General features: G+C 38.7%; 2 protein-coding genes across 4 annotated transcripts in view; one reads left to right on the top strand and one right to left on the bottom strand.

The window, feature by feature from the left end:
- PEX3 (peroxisomal biogenesis factor 3) overlaps nucleotides 1–4,026 on the bottom strand; it is a 46,789-nt gene extending 42,763 nt beyond the window's left edge. Inside the window, exon 1 of one of the 3 annotated variants that reach the window (XM_027850747.1) lies at nucleotides 3,914–4,026. Coding sequence is in view for 1 of the 3 variants with exons in the window: in XM_027850746.1 (XP_027706547.1) it covers nucleotides 3,689–3,761 (73 nt within the window). In the remaining 2 variants the exon portion in view is untranslated. Of the gene's footprint in view, nucleotides 1–3,411; nucleotides 3,535–3,688 lie in introns of those variants that run through there. The other 2 variants (XM_027850746.1, XM_027850748.1) reach the window with 2 other exon arrangements.
- A 23-nt stretch (nucleotides 4,027–4,049) lies between these two features.
- ADAT2 (adenosine deaminase tRNA specific 2) overlaps nucleotides 4,050–12,139 on the top strand; it is a 33,453-nt gene continuing 25,363 nt past the window's right edge. The window contains 2 exon segments of the mRNA XM_027850749.1: nucleotides 4,050–4,186; nucleotides 4,188–4,314. Coding sequence (XP_027706550.1) covers nucleotides 4,053–4,186; nucleotides 4,188–4,314 — 261 coding nt within the window. The 5' untranslated portion in view covers nucleotides 4,050–4,052.

Consider the following 12,139-nt stretch of genomic DNA (forward strand, 5'->3'; position numbering starts at 1 on the left):
AATGAGTTGTTAACGGACAGCTGATGTGGAATTAGTATTCAGGAGAAACTAGGGTTACATAAAAAATTTGGGAATCATCTGCACAGAATTTATAATTGAACCAAGAGAAGTTAATAAGATCTTAGATTACTGTATATATAAAGAGAGGAACAGAGGGCACACGACAGAGTCCTAGAAGTATATTTATAATTAGGAGGCATCAAATGGGTGACATTCTAGCAAAGGAGATTGAGTAGTAGTTTGAGAGTTAGGAGGAGAAGCAAGAGTGAGGAATGTCAGGAAAAAGTAGATAGGATAGCATTTAGGAGAAGAGAGTGGTCAACAGTTTCAAATGCTGCAGAGAGGTCAATGATGGGCACTGATAGAAGATCATCAGACTTGATAAGAAATCAATGATAACTTTGACAAGGTTTAATTTGACTGATGATGCTGGAAGCTAGGATTACAATGGGTTGGAAAAGTTACTGAGAGGAGAAGTAGAGGCAATCAGTGCAGATGACTTCTTTTTTTTCCCTCAGGAATTTGGCTATGAAAACAGATATTCAGGAGAATAATTTGAGAAGATAGTAGGGACAATTCAGAGTTTTTAAGCATGGAAAAGAATCTGGGCAGGAAGGAAGGAGCCAGTAGATAATGGAGAAATATAAGGGTTGGGAGGATTATTGTGGAATTTGCTAAAGGAAAGGGAAGGGATGGGAGCAAGAATAAAACTAGATGGGATGGTCTTGGCAAGGAGGAAGGCCCGCCTCCTCAGCAGAGACTGGAATAAAGAAAAAAAGGATGGGTTCTGAGATGAAGAATAGGGAAGAAGAGTTCCTGAATGGTTTGTTTTTTCCTCACTTTAGATTTTCTGTAAAAGTTTGAGTACTATAAATACAGAAGCTACATACAAAATGACCTAGCAATTTCTGGAGGCAGAATCATAAATTAAATTCACGTACTATATTTTCTCATAGTGGTCAATAAGCAAATAGGACGCACTGTAACCAGTGGCCCATTCTTCTGTAACATTTACTTATTTTAGTCTTATTAGAAGCCAGCCACATTTTCCATTCAAACATCTGCCATGCAGACTCAACCAACAGATATGATAGTTTCCACAGTTTTAGCAATTTCTCTCTCCATATTTTTGAATCAAAGCCTTGGGCCTGACATCTAAATCAATGTATCTTTACCCTTAATTGAGAGGCTTGGTGTATTTTAGGTAAATGTTTATTGTGATCCTCCACTGTTTTTCTTTCCTTGACTAACTACCATTTTGAAAGAAAAAAAAAGTTTGTTTTCTTAATGTCTGTAAAGATCTTAAAATCAATTTCTCTTCCTGTTTTAAATATTTCTCTTGAATTCTGTATCTACAATGTATAGCATAAAACTCTTTGCATCTTTTTTATCTAAGTTGCTCCTTGAACTATGATCACCCAGAAAAAAGCCCAAGAAATAATGTCCTCTACAGCTTTCTTTCAGTCTTCCCTTTTCAACTTGAGAGAGAGCATTCGTATTCCTTCATGGACCAATATAAGATTTCAATTTCCTTATAAATCAATAAGAACTCAATAAAATGCTATATTTATACTTTTGCCATCATTAAGAAATTCTTGGTTTTCACAGAGTAAACGTAATCTGTAAGTCAAAAGAAACCCGGGTTTTAAATCTCACCTCTGACATTTATTAGCTATGAGACAACTGAAAAATCACCTGATTGCTCTGAGCCTCAACTTCCTCAACTTTAAAACAAAGATAAAAATATATATAGTACCAAGCACAGAAATTGTTTTGTAAGCTTTAAAGTGCTATATAAACATAGGCTATTAGTTATTAATAATAATAGAATTATATAAAGTTTTAAGGTTTGCAAAGCACTTTAATATCTCATTTTATCTTCACAACAACCCTTGAGAGATGTAGGCACTCTTATTCCCACTTTTACAGATGAGAAAACTAAGAAATTCAGGAGTTAAAGTGACTTGCCTGGAGTCACACAGCTAGTAAGCATCTGAGGACTAATTTGAATTTTGGTCTTCCTGACTCCAGGACCAATGCTTTATTCACTAAGCCATGTAGCGACTTTCTTCTTTCTTCCTTCTTCCACTTCTTCTTCCTTTCAAAGGCACAGCTCTAATTTTCAGTAAGTTTCGCCTTATATTTAGCTAAAAAATGTGTCTCAGTAACTTCTACCCATTGTTCCTAGCTCTGTCTTCTGAGACCAAGCAAAGACAGTTTATTTCCTCTTCCCAAATGATAATCCTCCAAAGATCTGAAGACCTTTATCAAATTCTCACTAACGCTTTTTCCAGGCTAAACATTCAATGTAATAAAATAATGGAATATTGAGTGCCAGTTTAAATAAAAACATCTAAATGTATAAAGATTTAAAACCTCAAAACAGTCAAAAACAAAAAACCTACTCACAGCCTCAAATAGAACCATACTTCCATCAACAATAATAAGGATTTGCTTTCAAGCTTTTAGGATTAAAACACAAAATTAGCCACAAATCGGAATTACTGATGACTAGAATGTGTTGTTATTTATCTATGGCTTGTTTTGCATGGAAAACCATAATCAAAAGATAGATGGATCAAGTTCTTTGGGAAATTCTTGTCCTTGATTTATAAGTAGTTTTGTATCTAGTGCATGTATTTAGTGATAAGAATATTAAAACCTCATGCTTCTACTTATGTACAGGCATACCAACATTTTCCCTCCCTGGCCTCCTGTAAATTTTAGTCATTATGGCTACAGAATAATAGGAAGGGCCCCTAAGAATTTCTTTTATCTGCCCTCATGATTCCAGTGCAAGCTCCAAATAGAATGGGGCTGGATATCTTAAGCTTAAAGAAGATTGAGGAACCTCTCAGTTGTCCATCTAGGTCATACTTCAGAATGTAGTCCTTACTACATAGAATTAAATAATAAAAGGACTAAATGATCAATTAAAAAAAAGTACTCGGACCCCTCAGCATATCTAGCTGTGTGTTCAAACACTACAATATAGTTTACAAAAGAGAGAGAGAGAGAGAGAGAGAGAGAGAGAGAGAGAGAGAGATGGGGGGAAGGAAAGAGAGGGAGTGGAAGGTAGAGAGAAGGGGAGTGAGAGTGGGGGAGTGGAGTGAGGGGGGAGAGGAGAGGGGGAGAGGGAAAAGGGAGAATGAGAAAGAGGGGGAGATGGAAGAGAGGGAGGACATAGAGAGGGAAAGAGAAAGACAGACTTTGGGCAATCTCTTATGTCTTTTGAAACTCCAGGTAAAGAAGAAATCAATGCAAAGTTCTGGGTGTTGCAACTGGATTGCGTGCAATAGGTCACTTCAGTAGTAAATGGGATCCAGAGGCAATTTGCCTAATCAAGGTATGTGACAGGTAAAAAAAAAAAAAAAAAAAAAAAGAAAGACCCAGCTGGCTAAGTAATACTACCTTTGGCAAGTCACTTCACTTCTCTGGGTCTCAGGTTCCTCGTCTGTCAAATGAGGGTGTTGGATATCTTAGGGCCCTTCGAGCTCTTTAACTCTCTGAAGTGGTAGAAGAGAAAACCATTCCCTGGATATCCCGCGTCCTCCTCACCCCCACCTCCTTCAGCCAGGGAGAGAAAGGATGCGCAAGCAAAGAAGCTGGAAGAGCCGAAGGGCAGGGCACAGGCGGCCAGAGCGCGGGTCCCTCCGCCCCCAGCCGTCCCCCCAGCGCCTGCACCCACCTCCGAGGACTGTGCCCAGGAACAGGCACTTCTTCTTGTGACGTTTCAGAAAATTCCACACGGACTTGAGCATCTTCCGGTCCCGGAGGTGGGAGACAGGGGGTGCCGGGGGCTGAGGACCCGCGAGCCCCGGGGGGGTCGGGGACCTGGAAGAAGGAGCGGGGGGAAGGGGAACGGTTTCTCGGGTGAATGCGGCTGGACGCTCTGCTCCCAGGGACAAGGTACCTTGTCGCCCTCGCCCCTTCCCCGGGTCCTCCTGGGGAAATCACTGCCGCCAGTCTCCGGCTCGACTGTCACCGGAGAGGGAAGGGGGCGTGGAGACCCGACTGAGCCGTCCTAGCCGCCGTCCTGACCGCGGCCGCTGATGCGGCTGCTTCGGGCCGGAAAGCCGCGTCCGTCCCGAATTCGGTCCCCGGTGTGCCCACCATCAAGCAGCTCCCCCGGAAACAGCAGCTGCGGGCCTCTGACGTTCCGCCGCCAGCTCTCTCCTGCCTGGCTGCGCTTTCTCCTGGGCCTCCGGCTGCCAGAGCGGGATGGAGAAGACTACTACAGCAGCGCTCGCAGCCCGAGGTGTGTCAGTGTCAGCGGAGGAGAGAGAGGCGTGGATGGAGAGGGCGATGCACATGGTGAGGGGCTGGGGGAGGGCGCGCCGGGGTGACGCTGCCCTTGAGAGTAGGGGGGCCGGGCCACGAGGTCTCGTTTATAGAGCGGGACCTTCCCGCCGCGTGGGGCGGAGCATCTTCGACAATGGGAAAAAGAGCTTTCTACCCCACCCCCACCCTCCCCCGCACTTTAACCTAGTTAGAATCTGGCCTGCGCGTGGAGGTGGCGCCCGGTGCCAACACCTGGTGCAGAGCCGCAGCCTTTGGACTGCCAAGTTCATTCACAAGGCTGTCCTCAAGGGAGGGGGATTAAGGGGGGAAGGGAGAAACTGTACTCCTGCATGGTCTAGAGTCCCACAGCCAGCTTCTGGTATAGGTGGGCCGAGAACCCACATTTTTCTCGTTCCCCCCCTCCACCAAAAATAATTTCCTGTTTTGAGGGCCCTTTTGAGCATAAGTTATCCAGCAGGAGGAAAGTGGAACAGTGGTGTAATATTCTTTAGTAACAATTTTTCTTTGTATCAGCACCTCTTTTCTTTATGTTTTCATCCTTTCTTTATCTCCTTTAATGCCTCCCCAGCCCATTAGGGTTGCTGACCAAGGAGGATTTCTTTTGTATGGTAAGGTACAAAAGTATAGGAGTTGGGGAAATCTGGATTCCACCTACTAGCATTTTGAACCTGGGTCACTTATCCTCTTTAAGCTTCAGTTTCTTAAAAATATTCTCAAATACAAATTCTCAAATTCTCAAATACAAATAATAGCATCTACCTCAAAGGGTTATTGGAGGATCAAATGAGATTATATACATACATACATACATACATATATATACACATTTATTAAGTATATAAGACATTTATTAAGTACTGTACCCAGTTTATAGGATTCTAGATCTATAGCTATAAAGGAACTACCATCCTCCTAGTTATCCAGGTCCATAACCCCCTGTCGTCCCCATCCCTTCACTGTCACTCCAAGTTGCCAAATCTTGTCATTTACCACATTTTCACATCTCCCCTATAATATTCTCTTTCTTCCTCTCACAAGCCACTACCATAGTTTAATCCCTCATCACCTCTTCCTGGGCTTGTTACATGCAATAGCTTTCTGTTTGGACTTCCTGCCTCAGGTCACACTTTTACTCCCATTCATTCTATATACAACTCGCCAAAGTGATTTTCCCATAGTTCAGGTCTGACCATGTCACCCCCTATTCAACAAACTCAAGTGGCTCCCTATTACCTTTAGGATAAAATATAAACCTATTCATTTGTCATTTAAAAGTCTTTACAATCTGGATCTTTCCTACCTTTCCATTTTTTTCACAATTTACTTCCATCTATGAACTCTGATTCCCTCCATGAACCAGGCATATGAACCTATTTACTCTTCCTATTACAGGAAAATCCTTGAACTGACTGTCCCCTCATGTTTGAAATTTGCTATCTCCTCACCTCTGCCTTATAGTTCCTCTGGTTTTCCCCTAGACTTGGTTCAATGGCCCTCTTCTGCAAAAGGCCTTTTCCAGTCTCCTCAGCTGCTGCTATATCCTTGAAGGTTGCCATCTATCTACTCTAAATGTATCTTCTATGTACCTTATTATCTACATGCTGGGTTAGATAGAGAGCTAGTCTCAGACTCAGGAAGACATGGATTCAAATCCTGCCACTGACCTATTATGTTGGAAGGGATGTGGATATTGAAGCGGAAGTGGAAAAATGTCAACACTAATGCACTGTTGGTGGAGCTGTGAAGTGATCCAGCCATTCTGGAGAACAATTTGGGAACTGTGCCCAAAGGGGTATAAAACTGTGCATATCCTTTGACCCAGCAATAATACTACTAGTTCTATACCCCAAAGAGATGTCCACCCCTCCCCCCAAGAAAAGGAAAAGGACATATATGTACAAAAATATTTATAGTAACTCTTTTTGTGGTGGCAAAGAATTGGAAATTGAAGGGATGCTCATCAATTGGAGGATGGCTGAACAAGTTGTGGTATGTGAGTGTACTATAAGAAGTAACGAGCAGGCTGATTTCAGAAAAAACCTGGGAAGACTTATGTGAACTGATACACAGTGAAATGAGCAGAACACTAATACAGTATTGTGTGATGATCAACTGTGAATGACTTAGCTATTCTCAGCAATACAGTGATCCAATATAATAATGAAGGACTTATGATGAAAAATGCTATCTGCCTCCAGAGAAAGAACTGATGGAATCTGAATGCAGATCCAAGCATACTTTTTTTTTTTACTTTATTTTTCTTGGGATTGTTTTTTTGTTTTGTTTTGTTTTTGCTCTTTGTTTTCTTTTGAAACATGGATAATATGGAAATATGTTTTGGATGACTGCACACGGTATAATCCATATCAAACCCATTGCCTTCTCAAAAATTTTAAAAAGAATGTTAAAAATTGGGTTTTTAAAAATTTTTTTAAATTTTTAGGAAATTAGGGTTAAGTGACTTGACCAGGGTCATACAGCTGGTAAGTGTCAAGTATGTGGTCTGAGGCCAGATTTGAACTCAGGTCCTCCTGACTTCAGGGCCGGTGCTCTATGTGCTGAAAAATTGTTATTACATGTAATTGGACACAAAAATAAAAATTTAAATTCTGACTCTGACTGATGCTAACCAAGTCACTACTAAAGACTGTTTCTCAATAGGAGTTTCCTGTATAAGTGAAATCATACATCCAGTTTCTATCCTGTATCCCCAACTAGAATATGTTCTCCTTCTGACCAAGGACTATTTTTTAATTTCTTTGAATTTCCATCACTTAGCACAGTGGCTGGCAAAGTGTTTAATCAGTGATTACTGGAAAGAACTCAAAGTCCATCTAGGACAATGCCTTCATTCTACAGATGTGAAAACTGAAATCTAGGGAGGTCAACTGACTCTCCTAAGGTCATTCATTTAGTAAGTATCAGAGGTAGGATTTGAACCCAGATCCTCTGCTTCCAGAACCAGTGTTCTTTTTATTATACTAGACTGTTGTCCTTGTTTTATTGTAGTTTTTGTGTTCTTTGGTTTTCTAGTCATTTCTGTGTCCTGATTCTTAGTTTTAAAGAGCAGATTTTTTTCCTTAATAGTATTTTATTTTTTTTTCCAATTACGTGTAAAGATAGTTTACAACATTCATTTTTGTAAAATTTTGAGTTCCAAATTTTTCTCCATCTCTCTCTTCCCCAAGGAGAGAGCAAGCAATCTGATATAGGTTATACATGTACAATCATGTTAAACATATTTCCACATTAGTGATATTGTGAAAGAAGAGTCAGGACAAAGGGGAAAAGCCACGAGAAAGAAAAAACAAAAAACAATGAAAATTATATGCGTAGATCTGCATTCAGAATCCATAGTTATTTCCCTGGATGTGGCTAGCATTTTCCATCACGAGTCTTTTGGATCATTTGGTTCATTTGTCTTGGATCATTGTATTGCTGAAAAGAGCTAAGTCTATCAGAGTTAATCATAACACAATATTGCTGTTGCTATGTATAATGTTCTCCTGATTCTGCTCACTTTACTCCGCCATCAGTTCATGTAAGTCTTTCTAGGTTTTTCTGAAATCCACCTGCTCATCATTTCTTATAGCACAATAGTATTCCATTACATTCAATACCAAAACTTGTTCAGCTATTCCCCAATTGATGGGTATCCCCTCGATTTCCAGTTCTTTGCCAACACAAAAAAGCTGCTATAAATGTTTTTGTATATGTGGGTCCTTTTCCCTTTTTTATGATTTCTTTGGGATACAGACTTAGTAGTGGTTTTGCTGGATCAAAGGGTATGCATAGTTTGGTTGACCTATGGGTGTAGTTCCAAGTTGCTCTCTAGACTGGTTGGATTATTTTACAACTCCATCAACAATGCATTAGTGTTCCAATTTTCCACCTCTTCACCAACATTTATCATTTTCTTTTTCTGTCATATTAGCCAATTTGATAGGCATGAGGTGGTACCTCAGAGTTATTTTAATTTGCATTTCTCTAATCTTTAGAAAAGCTTTAGAGCATTTTTTCATATGATTATTGATAGCTTTAATTTCTTCATATGAAAATTGTCTGTTCATATCCGTTGGCCACTTATCAATTGGGGAATGACTTACATTCTTATAAATTTGGCTCACTTCCCTATATATAGGCCTTTATCAGAAACAGCAGTTATTAATTGACAAATTTCATATGATAGCTTGTCTAAATGTGTTATAATTTTAAATTGTATAGTAGAAAGAGATCTGAACCTCAAAATGAAAGTCCTGGGTTCAAGGACCAACTCCTTCATTTTCTAGTGTGGTAATCATTGTGCAAATCACTTAGTCTATGTATGAGCTTTGATTTCCTCATTTGTAAATTGGAGTAAGATCTGCATTATCCAATATACAAGTATATAAAGAAAGGTCTTTGTAACCTTTAAAGCATTATATGCTTGAAAGGTATTCATTCCTCTTCCTTTCCTCCTTTTCTTCCTCTACAATCCCAAAGTAATGCCATCAATGTTGGCTGTCTTCAGTTCACATTGAATGATTTCACTAACATCTTTCTTAATTGTATCTTAAAACACATTAATCTTCTCTTCACTAGCTTCTAATTTCCCTACTCATATCCTTTTGGCTGTAGTGTGTATTGTACCAGTTGCTTTCACTATATCTAACAACTTTGACCTCTTTCTAGTTCCCTCTGCCCACTCTCTATTCCAAACAAAACTTTTTTTTTAATGTCCCCTTTTGAGGTTATCCCTCTGTTCCTTCTAGTGCCCACAACAAATAATCCCTTACACACAATTCAAAATTCACTTTCTCCATAGAGAAACTTCATCTAAATGCAGTTATCTTCATCACAATGCTTTCCTTGATACATAATTAACTCCTCAGTAAATACTAATTACGTATCTTTGTGAATGAGTTTACTTGTATATATGATTGTAACATTTGTTGATCAACTTTACCTCATCTTTTGTTTCATATAGACTTCAGAGGCAGAAACAAAGCTTTAATGTCTATAATTCCTTGGAGTTATTTTTACAGTATCATATGCTCAGTAACTAACATATATTAGTAGTAACAATCTTTTAAAAGTAAATCATTGTTACAGTATCTTACAGACCAGGTTATATCAATTTCTTTCTCATGTCACTACTATTAGAGTAGAAATGGAGGAGAAACCTAACTAGCAATTGAAGTCTTCTCAGGAAACTCTAGGAATAGAATTTAAGTTTATTTTCACCTCCAATGTTACCTTGGTTGCAAAGAATTAGAAGCCTTATCTGTTTCTGTGTTTTGTATTCTGCATGAACAGGAAAAGGTTAGTCTTTTTTTTTTTTCTCTTCAAGCATCTTTTTGCCCAAAGATTTTGGAATTCATCAAAACAGAAAAATTTACAAGTCCTTACTTTGAAATCAGACAGTATTTGAGTATGCACTGTAGCTAGATCAAGCAGTATTAAGTGTTTTAAATAATCAGTGTTAATACTGTCTGGATTATAAATTCCTGGCCCTCAATTTTATCCACCATTGTACCAAGAGGTTGTGTCTTACTTACCTATTGCTTTTTTTGAAGGTTCAAATATATTTCCTTTTGACTTAGGTCAGGAAGTTTGTGATAAATTGTCTGTTTTCCTAAACTTCAATGAAAAGAAATATCAGAATATAGAGAATTAGCTGATAATAAATTATAAACTTATATATTTTCTGAGAACTATTAAGTATGATTTTAGCTGCTTAGATATGGCCAGATCTGGAGCCAACAGATTAATTGAATCTGCTTGAGAAACATGAAGGTGAAATTCCAGTCCTGATAAATCACCAGTATTTTTTTTTTACCAGAAATTTACCTGAAAATGATCATGTGCCTGCAGTAAACAAGCTGTTATTCATTTGGAATGGACAAAGATCTAAAAAAGAGGGAGAGAGCAAAAGAAGGATTTAAGTATATGAGTAACCTAAGCCTAGATAATATGTAAATGTAAGCCTATTATGCAGACCTCTTGTTTGTTTTTTCATCCATGCCATAATTCTCCCAAGTTATTCAAGCTTCAAGATTTGAAGTTGGTTCTAATTCCTTCCTTACTTTTGCCTCCGTTTATAATGTCCTTTTCTTTTAGTTCCACAGTTGCCTTAGTATATGTCCTTATTAACTTATGCCCTAAACCTGGACTATTTATTTCAGTCTTTCCCTTTCCACTCCAGCCTGCTCACTATCCCCAGATTGATTCCTAAGAGACCACTTTTGTCATGTCAGACATAGAAACTACAGACATAGAAACAGAATTAGATGGACCTCAGAAGTTACAGCATCATAGGGTTTTAGGTTATTTAAGGTTAGAATTTTTTTAATTCAGTTTCATCATTTTATAAAAGGGTCTGACTCAGAGTCATACAACTCATAAAAAGCTGAACTGGGATTTGAACTCACTTTGGTTCTAAATCTACTTTTCACTATACTATGACCACTTACTGCCATATATATGACTACTGCCTACAACATCCCCAACAAATGATCTCCAGTAATTGGGTACTTTATGCACTACTGTTGAGCAAAACAACAACAACAACAACAACAACAACAACAAAAACCTTCATTCTTGTAACTTCTCTCTGTTGGTCCTAGTTCTCCCCATCATATCCAAGCAGAAAAGTCTAATCCCTTGTCCATGTAACCACTCTTCCCATATCTGAAGCTAGCTCTTAAGCCCTCACTATTATCACTGAATCTAGTTTCTTCCAGATTTAACATTACCCTTTCCTTCAATTGATACTTTGAATGGTAGAGTTTTAAGTGTCTTCATCATCCTGGATGCCCACTTCTCACTTTACTCTGGCTTGATGATATTGTTGATTTCTTCTTAAATGTGGTACATTGTACTTAATGAATATTCAATACTTGGTAAATAATAGGCATTCAACAAATGTTTATTAAATTGAATTAAGAGGCAGTGTGGTATAGAGGAAAGAGTGTGAGACCTGGAGTGAGAGGGCCTAGGTTCAAATCCTAGCTTTGACATTCCCCACAACAAAGGTAGTAAGACCAGGAGCACCATTATGAGAAGTATAATAATATCACTTGAAGGCATCAGTGCCACTTCACTGTCAGAGTTATGAGTTGCCTCTCCATGCATATTTCTTGTCCACATATATTCCCTATGTGTGTGCCACTCTATGCATGTACTCTGTCCACATGTATTCTCTATGTGTGTGGCTCTCCATGTGTGTTCACTGTATATGTCCACTCTTCTCATTGATATTGTATGTATTTGTGGAAGAGTACATCTTGTGTTTATAGGGCAGATGTTTTGCTACTACTTTTCCTACACTGCCATTTCTTTAAATGCCTTTTCTTTGGGCACATTTTGTGTTCTTACTATTAAGTGTGAATACATCAGCAGGGGATAAGCTATAGTTTTAGGAGATGTTGGCTCACCAAATACTTTGAACCTGGGGTAGATTGCTCTGCAAGTTGGGGAGGGGTGCCCTGGTTGCTATAATTATTTCCCAGTATTCTCTTATATAAACTCTGTTCCAAAGAGACTGACGTACTGTTCACCATCCCTTCAACATGTCTCATGCTTTCCCAATTCTTTACTTTTACTTCTCCAAATAGAATTCAAACTTTTCTGCCTTTCTAAATCCTACCAGTTCTTCCAATATATTATGAATTCTTCATTGAGCCCTCCAACAGTGATCAGTGTCTTTAAACAAAATTTTAAACCAACACATTTAGCATACATATATGCATATGTACATATGTATATTTATATACATAAGCACATAATTTAAAAAATCAACAACTATGTATTGAATTCCTACTAGATTAAATACCATGGGAACAAAAAGAAGTATATT

The sequence above is a fragment of the Vombatus ursinus genome, unplaced genomic scaffold (genome assembly GCF_900497805.2).
Source record: "Vombatus ursinus unplaced genomic scaffold, bare-nosed wombat genome assembly UNPS02009132.1, whole genome shotgun sequence".
Classification (NCBI taxonomy): domain Eukaryota; kingdom Metazoa; phylum Chordata; class Mammalia; order Diprotodontia; family Vombatidae; genus Vombatus; species Vombatus ursinus.